This window comes from Sardina pilchardus, chromosome 24 (assembly GCF_963854185.1).
Source record: "Sardina pilchardus chromosome 24, fSarPil1.1, whole genome shotgun sequence".
NCBI lineage: Eukaryota > Metazoa > Chordata > Actinopteri > Clupeiformes > Clupeidae > Sardina > Sardina pilchardus.
In genome coordinates this window covers 9,262,439-9,284,498 of record NC_085017.1, presented here as the reverse complement: position 1 = coordinate 9,284,498, position 22,060 = coordinate 9,262,439, and the positions used below count along the sequence as shown (strand labels likewise).

The 22,060-nt window shown below is 42.2% G+C and overlaps 2 protein-coding genes across 3 annotated transcripts in view; both read right to left on the bottom strand.

Annotated features, from left to right (window-relative positions):
* Nucleotides 1–2,186, bottom strand: part of dbpa (D site albumin promoter binding protein a) — an 11,681-nt gene extending 9,495 nt beyond the window's left edge. The window contains exons 1-2 of one of the 2 annotated variants that reach the window (XM_062529141.1): nucleotides 2,016–2,186; nucleotides 474–705 (exon numbers count right to left, since the gene is read on the bottom strand). In XM_062529141.1, the coding sequence (XP_062385125.1) occupies nucleotides 474–660 (187 nt within the window). In that variant the 5' untranslated portion in view covers nucleotides 661–705; nucleotides 2,016–2,186. Of the gene's footprint in view, nucleotides 1–473; nucleotides 706–1,052; nucleotides 1,600–2,015 lie in introns of those variants that run through there. The other variant, XM_062529142.1, reaches the window with a different exon arrangement.
* A 3,577-nt stretch (nucleotides 2,187–5,763) lies between these two features.
* Nucleotides 5,764–19,455, bottom strand: znf865 (zinc finger protein 865). Its single transcript, XM_062530312.1, has 2 exons — nucleotides 18,471–19,455; nucleotides 5,764–12,489 (listed from the first exon to the last, which is right to left on the bottom strand). The coding sequence occupies exon 2, from the start codon at nucleotides 11,663–11,665 to the stop codon at nucleotides 7,034–7,036; it is 4,632 nt and encodes a 1,543-aa protein (XP_062386296.1). The 5' UTR covers nucleotides 11,666–12,489; nucleotides 18,471–19,455; the 3' UTR covers nucleotides 5,764–7,033.
* Nucleotides 19,456–22,060: the final 2,605 nt, after the last annotated feature.

Sequence of the window (22,060 nt, the reverse complement as noted above, 5' to 3'; positions counted from 1 at the left end):
GTGTGAAGGATTGTGGGAGATTGTGGGAAGACACATGAGAGATTTTTTTTAAAAAGAGAGAGATTATGCACAGTAATGTAGGCCTACACTTACAGTATTGTTAATTACAGGGTGATTATCATATTGTACGAATTCGTCACAATTTAAAGGACAAATTCAACTCCACAAAATAATATATTCCCCCAGATTTTACATCCCACAATATGGTCATCACAAATTACGTTTGTGCAGCATGAGAAAGCAATAAATCAACCTCTGGAAACAGAAAAGGCAAGGGGTGTATGTATACTATATGATCTCTGATGTTTCATCAATATAAATCCAGCTTAAACAGGCACATACACACAGATGGACGTGTGTGTGTGTGTGTGTGTGTGTGTGTGTGTGTGTGTGTGTGTGTGAGAGAGAGAGAGAAAAATAGAGAGAGGGAGAGAGAGGCAGAGAGAGAGAGAGAGAGAGAGAGAGAAACTCACCTTTCATTTCACAGCAGTCTTTGCCTCGCTGGTCAGCTTTGATTGGGAGCTGCAGCAGGGTCTTGAGGCTCGCCATGGAGTTCGGGTGGCCATTAGGGGTGGTCACGGACGGGTTGCCGGTTCCGAACTGCGGGCTCGCCACAGCTGGTACCTCCGGTGGTAGGAGCTGAGTTAGCGGCCTGGACATCGTTGATTCCTGATGTGCGTTCAAGGTCTATCTCGGAGGCTGGGACTAATAGACAAATACGCCAACGAACAACTGTCAGTCACTTAGCCTAGCTTGTCTTTTGTTGATTTATGCGTTCAGATAATGAGACGACCTGACTGCTGTATAAATACAGCTATAGACTGGTTACTGATTTGCACACCCTTGCGCAGAGCGAAGAGCTGATCAAATCATCTGAAAAAAACTAATCATTCAAGTAGTAGGCTGACATCCACATTAAAAGACGTACAAAATTCAGTAGTCTATAAAATGTCAATACCCTCTAAGGCTGCACCTTTTGCAAAAAGAAGTTAAACAATAAATAATCTCGATTTAGACTTTCGCTCTCATCCTCTTGACAGACGCACAGCCACCTTTAAGGGGTTTTAAACCTCCCTCCCCTTGTCACTCGCCTCCAGGACAAACAAAGTTGGATCTCTTAAACTTGCGACGAATTCCTCCACTTCTTTCAAGAGGTCCATTTATTTGGCAGTATTTGTCTTTACAGCAGTTTGATACTCCTCATGGCCTGGACAGAAATATTCCCCGAAAAAAAACAGTTGTAAAGGAAAGCCGTCCATGGATTCGAAGAGAACTACTATCAATAAATGCAAATAGCATAGGCCTATGCACAAACGGCCTAAATATATATATTCAAGTAATACTCCGCCAAGAAATAGGTAATTCCAGACCAGGCGAAATGTTGAGCCTAACACCGCCTGGAAATCCTTCGATTAATTAACCAAAAATAAAATAAAAACGTAACAGTCAGTCGAGATTTGGTTGCTGCTGTTTCCCTCTCCCTTCAAATGGTTTCACCTTCGCTCAGTCTTTCACGCGCTTTTTTCACCGCACACCCATAAGAAAACGCGAGCGCTCGAACCGCGGTGAGAGTCAGCTGGAACGAACACGGGCCGCTCTCGTGACATCACCTCTCACGGGGAAACAGCGCTGAGGGAGGGGTTTACTTAATATTCATGCTTCACACCTCCTTGATAGCCTCCCATTACAAGATGAAGGACACCCGCCTCCCAACCACAAGCCAATAGCAAACAGTCACTCAATATATATTCATATATTGAACTACGCCTCTTACATTAACCCGTTCTGTAAAAGATTTATTTGTACCATACACGGTGTAAAAACACGTGGTTTAGAATAGGCAAACCGCCAATGTCAGGAAGTAAACACACAAATATTTTTGTTCAAATTAATAGGCATGAACATGCTCAATTATTCCCACATTGCATGTGCAAACTTTTCTTTACAGAGCAAATCAACAAAAAGATACTGTAGGGAATAATACAATATTCACAGTGAATGTGTTATTGACCTACCGACTGTCCAGGAGCTTCAGCTGAAGGTTTAATTAAGATTTTCTCTTCATATCAGGCCTACAGTTGATCATGGTGTAACCTGTTATCCTAGTAGCTGGTATACTGATGCCAAAAACGTGAGCGTTCGTGTTTTGGCCGACACAAATATCTCTGCTCTCTACCTTAAGACCAACTCGTTTACTCAGAGCAAGCACATGGACCATGCACGCGGGAGTGCTGCTATGGGCATCCTAGAGTCGACGCCATTGGTTCAAAGTAGGTCAGTTTCAACCTTCCAAGGCCTCCTATTGGATATTTCTAGGTCGATCGCTCCTCCCAGTCTCTTCCCCATGCAAGTGCCGCGTGAGGCAAGTGTAAAACAACAGCACAGAGGCTTCACTAGTCTGTGGATTAGCGTTTCAGTGCTACATCCAGACATCAGATCGAAGTTGATCTTGTTCCATGTGTTTCGCCTCCTTACCACTAATAGACACATAAAAACAAACAATCCAGATACTATTGTATCATGTTGGGCAGTGTTTTTCTTGTTAAATATATAGTCCTATATATTTATAATATATCCTACATATATTTAGAACTTCCAATGCCTCTAATGATTATGATTTGGACCTAAAGATTATATCTATGTGTGTATCTGAGTGTAGGAGAGGGGGGAAAGCAAGGGCAGTTATAAAGAATAAAGGAAGAATAGAATGTGAGCGCCAAGAGATGCAGTTAAGTTAGAGACAACCATCTAAGAACAGGTATGACTATGAGACATACCCTCTTCATATCTTCATGAACACCATCAGTTTTTTAACCTACTGTGACTGATTATAGTTTGGGACATAGCACACATACGGAATTGTCAGAGATGCCTCAACACGCACTGCGACAAGGTTGTGCACTGTTGACGTCTAGTCACAGATGCAGAGGCTACATCTTAGTGTGGCTTGATACATTCTAAAGGTCATGACCTTACACTCTCCACATAGAACATCATTGCACTGATTTTTGTACTTTCGATTCTCAGTGAAAACTACTTCTTCAAGGGCCACAATGTTTTTTCACACAATGTGCACTTGTCTTTAGTTTGACTGTCTACTATTGATACTGCAGTTCTTTCTCATTTGGTTCTGTCATGTATTAAGCTACATGTAATGATATAATGAATTACAGTATCAAAGAGAAGACAGGATTAACAATGATTCACAGTCTGTGAACTATAACTTTCACCAACGAATAGGCTAATATTCTTGTTCTTTTAAATAATTATGAACTACAATATTCTAATAATATATTTATATTTGAAAACACATTTTCATTATTACTGCATTGATGTCTCATCACAAATACGGAAGCAAATCAGTGTTCATCAACACCATCAGATATCCAGCTGTCTCCACTTTCATTGCACATCATGAGTTCCCTACATCTCAATCTCAGCCATTTGAACAGTGGCCCTATACTGCCATCTAGTGTTTTCTGCAAGTATAGCAGATAACAAAAAAAAAAGAGAAAAAACAAATAATTAAGTCAATTCACATACTAGGATGAGCACCACTGACGGATAATCTCAAACCAGTAAAGCCCCTTAAAATTATTATTACTTATCATAATACTGATTGATTGATTACAATAGGATAGCAACTGATTCATTTCAGTTATCCTCTAAAAGTGTCTAGCATGGATAGATTGACGGCTTCCGCCAGAGTGGGCAAAATGAAGCTCTGATGTGGCACAGTAGCTCTGCCGGAAGGTGTGTGTGTGTGTGTGTGTGTGTGTGTGTGTGTGTGTGTGTTTTTCTCCTAATTGGTTGTGGCACCTCACAGGGCATGTGCCAGCAAATGTGAGCGTGGGCGGTGAGACAAAGCCCTGGGTACCAGGTGGAGACCACCTGGACATACAGGCTCAAGAAAGACAATGCCGTCAGCCTCAGCACTCAGCATTAGCACTGCCAGTCATATTTTAGCATTTAAAACACGTATAGTATGTTAGACTTCTAGTCATTAATAGGGCTGTAGTAACGATACACCAAACTCACGATTCGGTTTGTATGACGATTTGACCCATGGTTTGATACATTCCTCCTGTATTTTGAAAAATAGACATTTTGTGAAATAACATGTCAATAATTTGGAACACTACTAGAGGATTAGAATATTTGAAAACCTGTATAAACTGGACTAATGAAAGCTACGAGAGCTATGCAATTATGATTCATATTATTTTTGTACTTGTAAGGCAGGCGACGCATGTTGCTTAGACAGCTGCCTAAGCTGCAAGGCGCTGCAGGAAACACTGGAAGGGGTGTATCGCGAAGCTGCCTCATACATACCACAGGTTCTTGGATACGAGTGTCGCGATTTTCGATTTGCATATTGTTACAGCCCTAGTCATTAAACTTTAAAATGGTCTTGACCTTTAAATTCTGGACAAAGTCCTTTCGAGAATAATTTAAGACCACTGAGTGCAGTTGGCTAAAGGTGCTGCAGAAATAAGGTTAAACTTAGAGTGATTATGTTCGTGTGTCATAAATTATGTGCCTTCCGGAATATCAATTCATTTTTGAAGTTCAGCCACTATCCATTTGGACTTAAATATATAGTCCTATATACAGTGAGGAGCACATGTATTTGATACCCTGCTAAAACAGGAATATAAAATCATCATTTGACAATTGATCTTAATGCCTTAACTCAAAAAATTAGTACAAATCAAACCGCCAAGGACACCAATTTTCTTTGTGATTGAAGAATGTATCGTAAATAGATAAATGTTTTCCTTAAATGCTAGGGGAAGGAAGTATTTGACCCCCTATGTAACCCTATGGGAATTTAACACATAGGGTTAACATAGGGGCAGGCAGATTTTTATTTTTAAAGGCCAGCTATTTCATGGATCTAGGATATTATGCATCCCGATAAATTTCCCTTGGCCTTTGAAATTAAAATAGCCCCACATCATCACATACCCTTCACCATAGCTAGAGATTGGCATGGTGCTTTTTCCAGTAGGCCTATTAGCCTGTTTGATTTGCATTGAGCTCAATGAGCATCAAACAGGCTAATAGGCCTACTGGAAAAAGCACCATGCCAATCTCTAGCTATGGTAAAGGGTATGTAATGATGTGGGGCTATCTTAATTCCAACGGCCAAGGGAACTTTATCAGGATGCATAATATCCTGAATCCATAAAATAGCTGGCCTTAAAAAATAAAAATCTGCCCGCCCCTATGTTAACCCTATGTGTTGAATTCCCATAGGGTTACATTGGGGGTCAAATACTTACTTCCCCCTAGCATTTAGGAAGAACATTTATTTATTTACGAAACATTCTTCCATCACAAAGAAAATTGGCGTACTTAGCGGTTTTATTTTTACTCAATTTTTGAATTAAGACATTAAGATCAATTGTCAAATGACGATTTTATATTCCTCTTTTTAGGCAACTTTAGCATGGTATCAAATACATTTTCTCCTCACTGTATATTTATAATATATCCTACATATATTTAGAATTTTTACTGATGAAGGTTATTACGCAGAAATGAATAGGCATGTCTTAACTGAATAGCCATGTTAGATTAAAGGCTTTTTAAACATACAATTCTCAGGAGTGCCTCAGAAATTTTTTTTTTTTTTTTTTTTTTTTTTTTAAATGGTTATCTAGAACACATTTTCAAAGCTTCCTTACTTCATATTTCAGGTCTTACCACACAGTTCATCATCATGAGCAATAACAAACCAAACAAAATATTACACCAAGCAATCTTTTTACCTTTTTATTTGATTTCTTGAGGGTCTCAACATCTTTTGTAGGTTTAGGAAAAAAAAGAGGATAGTCGTTTAGTATTTATAGTTCTTATTTTTAGTTTACAGAGGAAGAAAAGGGGAAGAGAGGAACTATAGGTCGGTGTGTGGATATGATCGTGTTGGGAGACTAGGACAAACAAATCCAGAGGGGAGGGAGAAGAAAAAAAAAAAAGAAAAATAAAATCACATGGATACACTTAAAACCCCTCGACTTACACGGATAACCCCCTTGTCACATCCCACCCACCCAGCACAGAGTAAAAATGATTAAAAAAGAATTTATACTTGGAATATAAAAAAAAAAACACAATAATATAATAAAATATAATACGAATTGTACAGTACAGGGTGGCTGATCCCATCTTGTGTGTTCCAAGACCTCAACAACAAAGACACTTGGAACTGTTCTATGCAGGCCCAAGGTTTTCCTTCTTTCCTTTTCTTATCTTTTTTTTTTAAATCAGCAATTCTGAAAATGGCCTCTACCAATGCATTCTACCCTAGATCAAGATGCCGTTATTTTTTCTGCTTGTGATTTTTGACGTCTTTACTGATGGATAAGTGTTTTGGGATTTCTTTGATGAGGGATTATGTTATTCACAGAGTTAAGTTTCACAACAACAGTGTCTAAACGTGTTATCCTCGATGCCCAGACGACATCGTTTTTCCAAGACTGACCCTTCTCCACCCAGGCATTCACCTCTCAGCTGAACATTGGCCAATACAGAATGACCAAAAAACAAAAACAACAACAGAAAAAGCACAATTCCACAATAAACAGAAAAAAACTACACTTATCAAAAGAAAGACAGAGACTATACTGTTTGAATAACAAGGGAAAACTAAACAGGAGAAATAAAATCAGTACTGTTTGGATTAATTCACTCATATTTGAATGCATTCATTACCGCTAAACAGATGTTACGAAAAAGGATATGGTGAATGCATCTAAAAAGGACAGAGATGCTACGAAAACAGTCACGCTTACTAGAGTACTTCCCCCTTGAGGAATCCAAGTTAGAGCTCCATGTCTTATATGGATGTTGCTTTAGATGCAGGTCGGAAGAGTTCATGTTAATGGTGAAGTATATATCTAGAGGCATGTCTTCCTCCAACACTTATGCCCTATCCTTCCCCTTCCCCATCATCTTAAAAACACCCTAGATATCTTAGGTCTTTTTTTTTGCTTTGTATTTTTTTCTTTATTTTTAATTAAAAAAATATTTAGTGCCTGTACTCAGTCACCACTGTTGATCTCTCGCTCTGGGCCTCACCGACTGTCCCTTTGGGTGACATCTGCAATTTCAGACCCCAGTTCCCGGTGGCAGCAGTGCCCACCCGCCGGCAGGCAATCCTATGCCTCTCCAGCAGGGCGGCGTTCCAGAAACGCGAGGGGCAGCGCGGGCACGAGAAGCAGCCTTGGTTGAGATGGAAGGCCCGGTGACGGAGGGCGCCCAGGAGCCGGCGCGAGCGCTTCCCGCAGACGGAGCAGTGGAGTCGGGCCTTGCGGCCAGTGGTCCTGGGGGGGTGGCGTGTCGCGCGGTGGACGAGCAGGGAAGCCTGGCGGGAGAAGGTGGTGCTGGGACAGAGGGGGCACGGGAAGCGCTTCAGGTGGATCTCCAGCGACCTCAGCCCTCGGAACTTTAACCGACCCACGCGCCACGTCCCTCCACCCCCAGCACCACCTCTGGACCGGAGAATCTGAGCCAGGATCCATTTTTTCCTTTTCAGTTGTCTCTGGAGTCTGCGCTTTTTTCTTCGCATCAGTCTGTATCTTTTGGAGTTGTCATGGTTCATGTAACCCATCAGAGGCCCCCTGCTGATCAGACTAAACTTCTTTTTTTTTTTTTTTTTGGGGTGCGTGACTTCCCCCGACTGCTGAGGTGGGCGCTGAGGCTGGAGGGGAGGCAACTGAAAAGGGTGCTGTGACTGCGGCTGCTGGTGGTGATGGTGCTGCTGCTGCTGCTGCTGCTGCTGTTGTTGAGCAGTAGCAATTGGGATGAGAGGAGGAGCAGGGCTCAGGATACTGGAGGAGCTCCCTGTGTAGACATCCGGTTTTAACCCCAGTGATGACTGGTGGCTGGAGTGGTGGCCACTGGGGGAGTAGTGGTGCTGAGAAGACGCACTGGAGCCAGAGGTATGGGGGCCTGACTCAGGGACATAAAAGAGGGGGGAGTAGCCGGCTGGCTGGGGGATGGGATGCTGTGGGTGGGAGAGGGTGGAGTGGGTGGAGTGGGATGAGTGGGATGACTGGCCCCCATGAGGCCCGCTGTCTGGAGTCAGATGGAGGAGGGCATTAGTGGCTGCTTCACTCTCGGACACTGAAGATCCGGCACCCCCAGATCCGCTTCCTCCCGCACCAGAGGTCTGGTTTGTTGGGGGCTGGGACAAACCGTGCTGAGACAGCCTGTGTCGGGTTAGGCTATTGGAGTATGCAAAGGCTTTCCCGCACACCTCACAGCAAAAGAGCTTTTCCCCCCCATTTTCGTGGACTGTTTGATGATGGGCGGTCAGATGGAAATGATGGCGGAAGGATTTCCAGCAGATTTCGCAGGTGTATAGCCGAGCAGGGGGTTGGTTGCCTGTGGTGTTATTGGATCCTTGTGAGTTACCCTGTGGATACGAAGTATAGTAGCCGCCCGAGTTTTTTTGATCTCCATGCTGGCTGATAACTCCTCCATGGTTTTGAGCAGAGTTGCTCTTAGTGTTACTCTTTCTTGGCCGAAAATCCCCCTTCAGATGTAGTTTTGTGTGTCTCTTAAGGCTCTGTGCATAGCCAAAGTCTTTCCCACACAGGGAACATTTGAAGTTCTTTTCGCCTGAATGCACGGTTTGATGTTTGGTGAGGTGAAAAGGCTCTCTGAAATCCTTCCCACAGACGTCACAGTGGAACGGCTTTTCTCCTGTGTGTACACGATCGTGACGACGGAGGGTCTCACGTCTGCTGAATCCACGGCCACACACGGTGCACAGGTACGGTCTCTCCCCATCTGTACGTGGTCCACTTGGATGGCGCCGTCTACGCTTGACAACAATTTCACCAGGGCGGAGTTCTCTCTTCTGCCTGGGCTTCCTTGGGCGCTTGGGTTTGGCATTGGGGTTCTGCTGGTTAGGCTGAGCTGGATGGGACAAGGGCATCATGGAGCCACTCATGCATTGGTCACTCCCTCCACTTCCTCGATAGGACTTGTCCAATTCAGATGTTGAAGACGGCCCACTCGGGGATACTCCCATGGACCCAAAGCCAAGACCTCCTAGCAGACCTCCAATGATGTCTCTTCTCTCCTCACGGCCTTCGTTGTTGTTCAGCTCTGCAGGTAATGACGCGGCAGCAGCAGCAGCTATGGCAGACATGGCACTGCTGGTGACTTCATCTTCAGAGTCATCCAGAAGGGAGGAGAGGGGAAGGTGAGGTTGGTGGTGATGGTGTTGCTGCTGGCTCTGAGGATGAGGATGTAAGGTGGGTGCAAGAGGAGCTTTCCGCAGCGCTGGACAAGTCATTCCACTGCTGCAGGACCCATCAGCAGAGTAACAAGGAGATGGATTGCCCTGTTGGCGACGGTAATCATCAACTCTGCAAGATGTTTGGTAACGATTCCTAGAGTAATCCGAGCCATATTTCCCCTCAATTTTAGGAGTTGTGCCACTGGTTCCACTTCTTCCTTGCTGATACATACCATCACAAGAGGACATTCCAGCACCACCACGTCCTTCAGTTTTCCCATAGCTCATTCCTGATCCATCGCCAACTTGTCGGCTGTGATATTCTCCGCTTCCTCCTGACTTTCCATCCGCTGAATTCACAGAGCTGTTCCCATCACTGCTTCTAGAGCGTCTTGGTTTGCCACAGGTCCCAGAAGCTGCGTGATTGAGCAGGGAAGTGCTTTCCCGGAAGCAGCGTCCACATGCAGGACAGCGGAACGGCTTCTCCTCATGGATCTTCTCATGTCTTGTGAGGGACTCACGGCGATTGAAAGATCGCTCACAGATACCACAGGCATAGGGGCGTGCTCCAGAGTGGATGACTCCATGCTGAAGGAGATGGCCCCTTTTCTTGAAGCCCTTGCCACAATCTGAGCAGCAGTAGGTCCTCTCTGGGCTTGGGCAGGACGATGATGTTGGGTCTGGATTGGATTGCTGGTCTCGGTGATGAGTGTTTTGAGAGATCCCATCCTGAGTTGAGTGAGGGAGGCTTGTGTCAGCTTGGTGATGGTTAGCATTGAGATTGGAGCTACTGCCGCTAGTTCCACCCTCTCCATCTCCACCATGGGTGCGTATGTGTCTACGAAGGCTAGGAAGGTGCGTGAAAGACTTGCCACATTCCCCACAGTGATACAGGGGCTCAGGTTCTGTTTGTGTAGGAGCTGGAGCCATGGGAGGTTGGTTGTCAGGCTGTTTAGGGTGCTGTGAGACATTGGTTACTAAAACTGAGGCAGAGCTAGAGGATGGGGCGGAAGAAGAGGAGGAGGAGACAGTTGAAGAAGAGGAAGATTGTGTAGAAGAGAGGATGGACGAGGGGTCTCCAGCAAGACCCCTCAAACCAACCCCTCCACCTCCTCCAACGAGGCCAGAGGCGGTGTCATGACCATGTCCCGCAGAGCTGCTGTGGCAGCCAGGGTTACTGCTACTGCCACTACTGCTACTGCTTCCGTCAGTTTTTCTCTGGGGCAGGTAGCCGGCCATGGCCTTCTTTCTCCTGCTGCCACTACCTCCACTTCCTCCGGCCCCAGAGCCACTTTCTCCCTTACCTTCATCCTTGGGGACAGACAGGTGAAGTGGCAAAGGAAGAGGTAAGCCTGCTTCTTGTTGCATCAGGGAAGCTAATTGGTTGGAAGAGAGCACTGGAATGCCTTGAAAATCAAAGCCTCCAAGAGGTGAAGGTTGCGGGGCTGGGTGTAGAGGGTGGTGTGGATGGGCATGGGTGTGGGGGTGTGATAAGGCATGGGGTGGCAGCTGCTGCTGTTGCTGTGGGGGCTGGGGAGTTGGATGTCCGTGAGTGTGTGAGGGATGCAGAGCTGGGGGTGGTGCCAAGCCTGAATTTGAATCTCCAGCCCCTTGGCCCAAACCCAACCCCAGATGGTTATGGGTGCCTTGCTGTACCAGAAACTGCTCCAAGCTGGCATTGGCTGGCACTCCAGAGAGATAGTACTGATTGGCAGCAAGCATGCAGCTGAACTGCTGGTGTAAACTTCGAGCATCAGACTGGGATCCAACAAGTGGCTGCCCCAAGGAGGCCACAGTGCTGCTGCTGCTGGGGGGGTTGTTGGAGGTGGAGGTTGAACTGGAGGGTGAGGGTGAGGATGAGGAAGGTCCAGGGGAAGCTTGGGGTACAGACAGGCCAGGGTGTAAAGGTGGTGGTGGTGGGGCAGATGTCACAACTCCTCCGATCACACCCGAACTTCCTCCACTGCTTCCACTGCCAAAGTCAAAGCGGCCCATCCCCGAGTGGAGTTGCTCCTGGGCCAAGGCTGCCTCGGCAGGGTGGAAGGGTCGTAAGAACTGGGGATATCCAGATGAGCTCCCGCTGCCACTGCTGCTCATCTTGCTCGACTTCCTGGAGCTCTGTGAGGATTGAGTCTGCTGTGGAAGAGGGGGAGGGGGTGCACTCATTTTGGCAAATATGGAAGATGAATCCGCAAATGCATTACTCCTAGAACTCTGTAAGGATCCAAGGCCCAGGCCGGAGAGAACAGAAGCCTCACTCTGCTGCTGCTGCTGTTGCTGGAGCTGCTGCTGGAGCTGAACCTGCTGCTGGTGCTGCAACTGCCTCTCCAAACCCAGGCCTTTGAACTGGTGAGCCTGGTGTCCACTCAGCATTTCTAAAATGTCCATTGGGTATTTACCGAACTGGAACATTTCCCACTAGCTGCTCAGGGGCTGCTGATGGGGCTGCTTCCCGTTGCCCAGCCTCTCTTAAGAGGACAATCCCACCTCCACTTAAACAAGCAGGAACTGTTGCCTCTCTGATTTGTGTTGCTCTTGCAAAAGCTGTCCTAATGCAGCCTGACTGAAGAAAGGTTGTAGTAAATCCAAAAGGCTTCCAAGAAACAGACACTGGAGTGTACAGCACAATGAAGGAGGGTGGGGGGGATTGTTCTGTGGAAACTGTCTCTATAGGTCCACTACTAATGCTAGATAAATTAAAAAGATTATATAGGAATACTACCGTCTCGAGGGATTATGCGTATGTCTGATGTTGTACTGGCTTACTGTTTTTCTGTTAAAACAATTTGGGTTCTTTCTGTGCTTTGTGATTCAAAATTGCCCTTGATCATGGAAGCTTAAATTACAAAGTACCTACTGAACTCCTTTCAGAATGACAGATGTCAAGTTCATGATTAAATAATAGAAAGTGAGATATGCTAGGACAAAAAAAAAAAAAAAAACGCTCTATGTGAGAAGTGTGACTAAATGTGCCCAGTTAGTGTCTACAGCCAAAAATCTTTAAAACTCGATAAAGTTCATGGAATGCAGGTCAACCAACTGTTCCAAATAAATCTTGCCAGAATTGGGAATTTCCCAAGTCGCCTCGTGAAACTGCGTGGAGACCAGGATGTCCTTGAAAACACTCAGTCCTCCAGAGTTTTCCCTCCGTGAGCCAGGCACAGCAGGACTTCTAACTCCGAGTGTCTCACCTCCGAGTGTCTCACCTCCACCTGGTCAAGGGTTGCATGCAGATTCTAGGGAAAAAACATAATACATGGTATTAGTGATGTGAAGTTTGTTTCGCAGAACTTATCAAAGATTTAAAGATTTTTGTTTAGATATGGCATTGCATAAACAGATTTTTTTTTAATGATCGCCTTTACAAAACACATTTTACCACTTTTTAAAACCCTCCTTTGCACCCACTGTGTTTTAGAATGGCTTCTCTGTGTAGAAAAGATCCTATGATGACAAACAATAACTAGGCTATTAATGCTAACCAGTGTCCTTCAAACGCAGTTATTCTTTCGCAAGTTTTTTTCACAAGAAATTCACTTTCATATTCCTTTGAAAAAAACATGCATTTAAAGAGCAACCGGTTGGTGTCCAATTAGTCTTGGAGTGGCTAATGGTAGTCATCAACAAACCAGTTATCAAAAAGATTAATAAAGCATCATCCTATTATGAAATGCATTTTCATCATCTTGATTAATTAATTGAAAATAAACCGTAGCAAATAAACCAAACAACCTATTCCCAACAACCTTGTTCACATTCCAAAAACCAAACTCCAACTGTAGAGATCTATTCTATACAGGGCGGTTTCCCTCATAGACTAACAACATATTTCCTTTATGGGTTAACACAAGTAATAGACCGCAACGTAAATACATGAATGCCAATACAAAGGAAACTAATGCCTTTTTCCATTTGATTCAAGTCATCTCTGTGATCTCGCACAGTCCAATTCCAATTCACAAATCAGAAAACAAAAACATTTTGATTAGTCTAAACAGCGACACCAACTGTTGACAACTCTTAACAATACCAGGTGATAACAATACAAACGCAACCACTGTAGAAGCATGTCCATAGGTAGAAGGTGGATGGTAGGCTGTGCTTGATTGATGTGCTACGCTAAACCACATCAAGCCACGCCGTTCCAATTAGAAAACGTCCCAACAGTCAGTCAACTTGATACATTTCGGCAATACTTTTGGCCTATAGTTGTTCCGGTGTTAGGATCCGTTAAAACAACCCTGGATGCAACCTGGAATGATAAGAGTTCAAACTTTCGTTTGGGAGCAGGACTAAGTTAATCAGAAGAGTTTTGAGCGGAGGAGCCGTTTGTATTAGCAACAAAATAGTTTGTAGGCTGTAATATATAAATCGCTATTTTCAACATAGCCTTACACTTAGGTGGTAGCATGGATAGGACCCCTGCAGACAAACCGAAGTATTTTAAACTTTGAAAGTGAACAGAGAGGTTCTAATAATGGCTGTTTCTGGAGGTATTAATGCCTTATTTCATGTTCCGGTATCAAATCAGTGGGCGTGCTTGACTACTTCTCGCTGTGCAGATCTGGCATAATTTCACAAACATGCATCACGTTCGGTCAGAACTGCACAATGCTGGAAGTAGTTGATCATGGTCACTGATTTGATGGTCCATCTGATTTGATCAATTCCCGATCGTGAGAGGCTAGATTCTCGTCACAAAGTGTAGGCTAACGAAATTAAACAATGTAGAGGGTCTAGTAAATAGTGTCAATTTCACAAGACTGTTACCCTAATGTAACTTTGATGGAGACACTTTTTTCCTATTGAGGTTGTTGCAGCTTATGTTAGCCTTTGCAAAGGCCTCTGTCAATGTCTGTTTCATTACTTCATGTTCTATAGGTTATTAACCCAAAGTCAATTTGATTGTAATGTAATCTGCCTGTACAACAATGTTTTATTCAAGTTCACTTCAGTCATGAGCAGGCTTAGGATACATTTTCCGCTGTAATAAGGTAGGATACAAATGCTAATGTTACTTGCAGCTTATTTTACTTAGCCTGGATCCATCCATCCTAGTGCAAACACCAACAAATGCAGAAAAATATTAGGTCAGTTTGTAGCCTTAAGTTTAGGCGTAGAAAGTAACGTTCGGAATCTCTGATCAATGTGATTGGTAAAGCTATACTTAGTATTTCAGTTAGTATTAAGTTAGCGGCAGTTGCGATGCAGGTGTTGGAAAAGAATCCCAATCATGAGTCGACCCACTCTATTCACTTCATGAGCAAGTTTGTATTTTACTATATTTATACTATAAACTATATTTTACTAGCCTTCACAATGTTATCCGTCAGTTGACTTCACTTAACACTGTCCATTTAACTACTATATGTTCATGTAAGAAGCAGGTTGTTACCATAATGCCTGATTGAATAATGATTTTGATTGAATTGAATTGAATGATGCCACCTCCATTAACCATATTGAAACAACAATGTTTCATATCAGTAGTGAGCTAGTTTTGTGTGGAGCTTGTGGGCAGGTTTAGGCCTACTAAACAAGAAAGGATTTTTTAGCAGACATAACAATGTTGTGATAGGCTACATAAATGGTATGACCCTCTTAATAATGTTGTTATTGTGGTCTCCATTCCACAAAAATCTAAGGGAGAAAGGGCAAACAAATTAATGCAGAATTTGGTACACTGAGGCTTCATTAATGTGTGTATGACTTGTCACCTTGGCATTCCTACTGACTACTGATGCGAACGAAAACCGAAATGAAAAATGTATAATCAGAGTACCCTGCCTAATAGATTAATATTAGTACAGGTTCGATTGTTCTCTTAAAAAAACTTTTTTTTACAATTTTTCTAAAGTTGTGGTTATAACTGTGTCAGAATTGGCAATATATAGCTATGCTGAATATAACATCATATAACATTATCTTCCGTGACAGTATTACAATACAATGAAACAATTAAGCTATTGCACTAATAACAACCGATCATGTATATTGAGGCCTGGGTGACACAATGAGACCGATATATCTTGCAATAGACAGTTTACAAATTGCAATAAGGAAATTGTTTGATGTAACACATTTTGATGCATCATTAAACTTCAAGCATGCTTCTTGGCTCATAAACCACCCATCGAGACCGTATTCCTTGATAATATTGCTTGCAATGGGTGACATGCAAACAGCCCATTTAATTACAATAAAACTAGCCTCGGCCACAGTATGTAACAAACAGGATGGACGAACATTCTAACATGTAGACATGTAAACACGGACTGAGAATGAATGTCAACGTTTTCCACATCAGTGGTGAGAATGGATTGTCAGGCAATTGATATCACAGCAAGTTCCTTCACTACATAACTTCTGTGTCAGCATAGTTACTGATGTCACGATTCCGGTCCACATTAACATTCAGATTACATTTTTGTCCTAATCAATTTAAAGGTTGAACAAGCATTCACACATATTACAACGAAATGATTTTAGCCTAATATAGTGTATTCATATACTCATAGAGTATGACAAGAAAAGTACTCATGAAAGCAGATACCAATAAAGTGAAAACACTGTAACTGCCTGCCTAAGTTTTTTTTTTCAATCTACCAGCCAGTTTGGCAATATGCCAAAATAAACCTTTTTTAAATGATCAATAGTTACCAATATCGACTGATATGAATAATTTAATTGTGATAGATTCTTCAGCCATATTGCCAGGTTTATGTCTATGACAGATGCTAGCTAGCTTTGGTCTGTCAATTCCTTGGCACAGTGGTCTGCGTCTTGTAGGTGTGACTGTTTGACAGAACACCTATTTTGCTTTTCGGCAGGGGGCAATCCACTGTGGGATTAGAGAACTGCGTCTCCTTAATTTACAGCACTACCAGATTTCAATTTGATCCCAAAAATGGGTACAAACTCAGTATCTAATAATAATGATTTTCATTCAATTATGCACACACACACACACACACACACACACACACACACACACACACACACACACACACACACACACACACACACAGGGGGGAGGGGGTAATTCTTTAAATTAACTTTAACGCCAGTTAAAATGAGTCATTGACTTCAGTAATAGGCCTAATTAATGAGCTGTCTGTGTTTCTTTGATTATTACCAACATTTAGCACTGTCAGTGTTTAAAAAGAAAGGAATCACATTTCAGCAATCCACCCATGTATCTACAAGGTCCCGCATCAACTCAAAATAGTAAGGAGAAAAGACAAATAATTATCAGTAATACAACAAAACTCAATCAGTAAGAGAGTCCTTTGTCACACAGTCTATTCCAGTGACTGGGGTGTGTGTGGGAGGGGGGGCATGGCTACAAAGCTTTTCAGACTACAAGTAAATGTCACACTCCTACTGCATAAAACTATAAGCTAATTATTAGCTTATACGCCAGAAATAAGGGGAGCACCTTTTGACAATTGAACCGAGGTGCATGCAATGCTTGAATAAATACAATGTAACAAATGTGTTACATTGTGTTGTGCCCGTGTGCAATTGGCTATGATGTCAGTGTACCGGCATGGAACATTTGGGAGTGGGGGTGGGGGCAATTCTTGACCTGACATCAATGCATGATTTAGGCCTGTCCCCTTTAGAACCTTTTCCTATTATTGTTCAGGTAGGCCTAATATGGGCTCAAACAGTTTTCCAAGTCCAAAATAAAAATGTTTAATGCATGCTGATCTTTTTTTCTGTGAGAAAATATTGGGTGACTCACTAAGACCTGAAACCAAACCTAAACGCACCATTGGCTACCAGCCCTCCCCCAGACCAGAGCATGGAAGAATACCATAACTTGAGTGGCAGCTACATAAGGCTCCAATCTGTACAAAATAGCAGACCATAAGAGCAGTGTCTACACCACAGCAGTCTTATTCTCTCAGTAGTGGTTCATCAAATAACTTCAAGTATGGACAGATGTGAAAAGAAGTAAACAAATATACACATAGACTGCCATTTCCAGTTTAAGTACAAATTGCTTCATAAGATGTTAAATTACATTTTAGCATTACTATGGTTATTGTATTGTATACAGGCATATAGAATTTCCTACATACCATACCAAAACTGCAGACACCTAATCAAAGAAAATGTTTCATGAAGAGGAAACATTAATGGCGAGACACATTATACAAATGACTACCATATTTTTTTTTTTAAGTATCTAGGAATAGTATCTGCACAATAAGGAAGGATCTGCCAATATTCCTGTTAAGCAGACATCCTATAATGAGTCTGGACATGACATATTTTTAACCTTTCGAGTTACTGACAATTATACTAATCGGTAAATGAACTCCCCACATGTACACAAAGACACATGGACATGCAATACCAGCAATCTTAGCCGGTCACTCCTGTAAGTTAATTCTCATGAAAACAGAAGTCTGCAACAAATGACGTACCATGTCGTCTTGCACAAGAGCAACAACAACAATAAAACATTATTAGGCCATGATGATATAATCCCCGTTCATTCTAGAATTGCCCAGTCCTGGCCAGAACTGTCAGGTAACGTAGCAGGCAATCACTTGAGGTAGGCCTATCCATCAGAATTGACGTGCAAAAGACAGGTAGCGAGTTAGGGTAATGTGCTACTGGAGATGGCACCAGGAACGCATTTTCTCCCTCTTTGGAGCCTAGGGCTTCGGGGAACACAGCAGATTACCAAACAGGGCAGTCAGGCGATGGCGCGATGGTCGACACTGTGACAGGCCTCTCAACTCAGGTATAGATTGAGGCGGATTACCTGATTTTGCCCTTTGGCCTGGCAACATTCCATGTTAATTTAGTGGCTTTGCCATTTCCCATAGTTTATCATCTAATGTCTAAAATATGACGCTATTGAAATAGTCAATAAAACTGACTGCCTCGAACCAATTGTGCCAAAAAACCCGCAAATATATCATTTTAGTATAACGTTGATATGATCTTAGAATAATATTCCACACATTAATTAGTTTTTAGAATGCTCAAAGCCAAATGAAAACTCCCTAATCGAAAGGGGAAAAACAATGTCTTTCGTGCTGTGTGGGGTGGTCATTCTGCCCGTTCTGCAGGACCACTTACTCACTCCCAAGTGATATTGTAAAGAATGCGCATGCATAATTACACTTTTTGTCTCGTCATAAACAATGACAAAGTACTTATACGACTTCCTGACCAAGATGGCAAGCTAATAACTTACCTGAAGGTTTGGCGGGTCGTCAAGAGATCCGAACCTGATGCTCCACAGCAGGAGGTGGAACGCAGAATTTAAAAAGGGGGGTGTAGGGAAGGGGGGCAATCGAATTTCTTCTTAAATCACATTTCTTGGTAGCACACAGGCGATATTAAATGCAAAAAAATCTTCTATGCAACATTAAAAAACAAGAATAATGTGACATTCGGTAATAGCTTCTTGGCTAACACTTGGGCCTCTGCGTTAGTTTCTTCTGACGTTAATTCTGATTTTCAAATGCAAGCGTCGAAGGATAAAAAATATAAAATGTATACTTCTTGAGTACACAGTCCCCCTGATGAAAGTAATTCCACTTGGCCAGTAACGTAGCTACCCATCCAAGAGAATACAGGGTTTCGTTTTCATCTCGCTTGCTAACTTAGCTAATTAAGCTATCTGGCTAGTTTGATAGCTGGCGCTGATGGCTGGCAAAAAACAAGGTATCCGTAACAGTTCGTTTGGGGGAAAAATAGACTTTATGTGGTTAGGCCTTGCATAAAAGAGTCCAAAAACGGGAAGCACACACAAAGGCGGTATCCGATTTCAGGTTAGCAGGTCATTTTCTTCCTTCAGCCGAAAAACACCTCGAAGGCCTCCCCATCGGCCCGACGACAGCTCTGTTTTCGACCCGTTAACCAAACCCAATTTCCGCTGGGTTAGCTATCTTTCAAATGCCGAGTATTTTTTCATTTGCATGCGCACTCGCCGGTGTATTGCTTTATTACCCGCGATCTTAAGTCAAAATGTCCTCATTATTCGTATCCATTGATATTTAGGTATTTTTTTCAGCGGAATATTTTCCGCCCCGTGTCAATTTTTGGTGTCCCCGTCTTCCTATGAATACTTATGTTCGCTTCACTTCAAAGTGGTCGTTTCCGGTATGATATTTGGTTCCGGGTAGTGTTACACTCTTAACTGTCCGTGCTGCTGCCAGCTATTTCTTTGTTTATAACATTTAGGGGAATTCAAATAACATTACATTTAGCTAGTGGAACGTGATTCATGACATGCATCGGTATAACCAGATGCATTCGTTCATATTCACATGGTTATCCCCACGTGCATAATGTCTTTAAAGAACGTTGTACATCAAGCTAATGTTAACATTTGCAAACGTATGTCGTAGGATTTGAGACTTGACAGCAAGGAACAATAAAATGTGTCCAGCACAATAGAAACTCCCTGCCTGCTGACAGGTCGAGGATGCACGCTCATCAAACGTTGATGCTTGGAACCGAATTTGTAGGACTGGGCGAATTTATTTCTGTTGGTGACGTCAAATATTATCAATTGTTCCCGGGATACAAATGTTTAAATTGCAAGCGTCCAGTATGCGGGGTGGTTATGATTAGAGACTTTCCATGGACACAAACATTCCTAGAACAGAACGAAGCCAGATGTTCACCACATATGCGATACGGGGTCATTAAAGATAATTAATTCAGAACATAAGGCAACTGTAACAACCGCTAGCGTATCACGGTTTTAAATCATGGTCGAAACTGCGGAGCATAGGACAGTGCCCGGGGTTTCTAACATTTCGAAGCCATTTTACCATGCTGCCTTCTGCCTGCACGAAATCCCCGCGACCCGGCCCCTCAAAATGGCGAACGTCGGGAACGCCTCACTTGCTGTGGAGGTAGGAGAGGCGCATGTCTGAGTAGCCTAGGTGAAGACCAGCTTTGAACTTCTTGCTTTAAATTCTAGGTTGCAAAATAATGCCGCCACTTGCAAAGAAATAACTAAAGTCGAAATTCTTAGATAGTCTATTATGGCAAAAATGGTAGATGGCCTAGCCTACTAAATCGAGATTTTAGTATTATTGAGTAGCCTATGCAAAGTGATAAGTCAAGACATTTCGATAGGCCTATTATTATGTCAAAATGTAAACTTTAGACTAGCCTTTTTGATTTTGACTTTATGATTGACGTGACCTATTATGACTTTGGTAAAGAAAAATATGAGAAATAGCTTTATTTAAAAATAAAAAGTATAGCCTAGTCAAAGATTTAGAAAGAGTTTCAATGTGTTATTTGCCCAGACCAAGAGCTGGCCCCATTTTTTTGGTAGTAGGCTACAAAATTGTGATTAACTTTTCATCACATAAACACATCAAGCAGTTCACTCATTGTAGTTTTTTTTTTTATTTGTTATTGTTATCATTAATTAACATTATTCTACAAAGGTAGGATACCACTGATAACTGGAATCATTTCAATTTGTCGAAACAAAGGAATTGGGTTTATTTTCTGTAACAAATACACAAATTTCCGAGGTATGCAAATTAATACGTCTCACTCCTCCAGGGCCAGTGAAGCCCTTAATGTTGAAGATTTGTTGTTCAGTCTTTATCAAAATGTCATGCTGCAATCTCATCATGGGGAAAACAATGTAGGCCTATTTGAGGGCAGCCTAAGCCACTCACAAAATATGTAACTTTGGCACTCATTTGAGTATGCAGTCACTCAGTCACACATACATACAATTAGACTTCCCTGACATTAACAGGCACACAAAGCCAGGGTTAAGTATAAGCAACTTAATATAGCTACACAATAACAATAGGCTGTCTCTTTTCCAATCCAAGAGAAGATTATATCTTTAAAAATGACTGGCCCTTCACACTCTGAAACATTGCTTTCAACTTCTCAGCCCAACATTTGTGTTTTAAAAAAGATTTCAAAATAGCTTAATTCTCATTGTAAAATGAGATTGGATTTCTAGAACACTTTTGTCAATGTTCGATTGCACAAAACATTTTAATATCACAATAAATAGGATTTTTATCTCCCAAAATGTGGATGTCATATCATTATCATTTGCTTCAACTGAAACATATTGGACATGAGACAAATTTTAGTTGATTCACAACTACAATGTAGTTTAGCCTTGTGAAATCTTGCACATATTTATTCTAAAATAAGGTTGGGAGTCCTGAAATCAATAAGCTACAGAGAAGTAAATCAATTTGTAACATACTGTGGATTTTCCTAAAAAGCACATTTCCCTGACGCCACGACAAAGCTGTCAGGTCAAATGAGATTCAGCTCTCTTGAAACAGACACAGGAATACACACAGACACACAAACACAGATGCACACACAGGACACATACACACCATGACATCTTAAGTCAGCATGATGACATTGTCAACACTGTCTTTGACATCTTCACATGCTGTCTTGTCTTTTCAATATGACTGCATCTGAATTTTTAAAAAGTCAACAATACAAATGTTTAAATTCCACCAAAAACGAAATATTCAGAATGTAGGGAATGCCAATGAAATTAAAGACAAAAAAAAAACAGGATAAGAAAGAGTTATGGTAATAATGAGCTAGAATCCATACGTTATCAATATAAATAAACAGCATTTATAATCTGAGTTTATCAGGATTCTGTCAAATACAGTGATAAAACATAACACTCCTAAGACAATTTTATGTGGAAAGACAAGGAAAAAAATAAGTATTGTCTTTACTCTTCAGATAACATTGTAAAAGCAGTTCTGTGTGAACTGGGAAGTTCCTGCCATCTGATAAAAAAAGATAAATAAT

What these genes read in the sequence shown, in the direction of transcription:
- znf865 (XM_062530312.1), bottom strand. Translation starts at nt 11,665, where the DNA reads ATGTTCCAGTTCGGTAAATACCCAATGGACATTTTAGAAATGCTGAGT.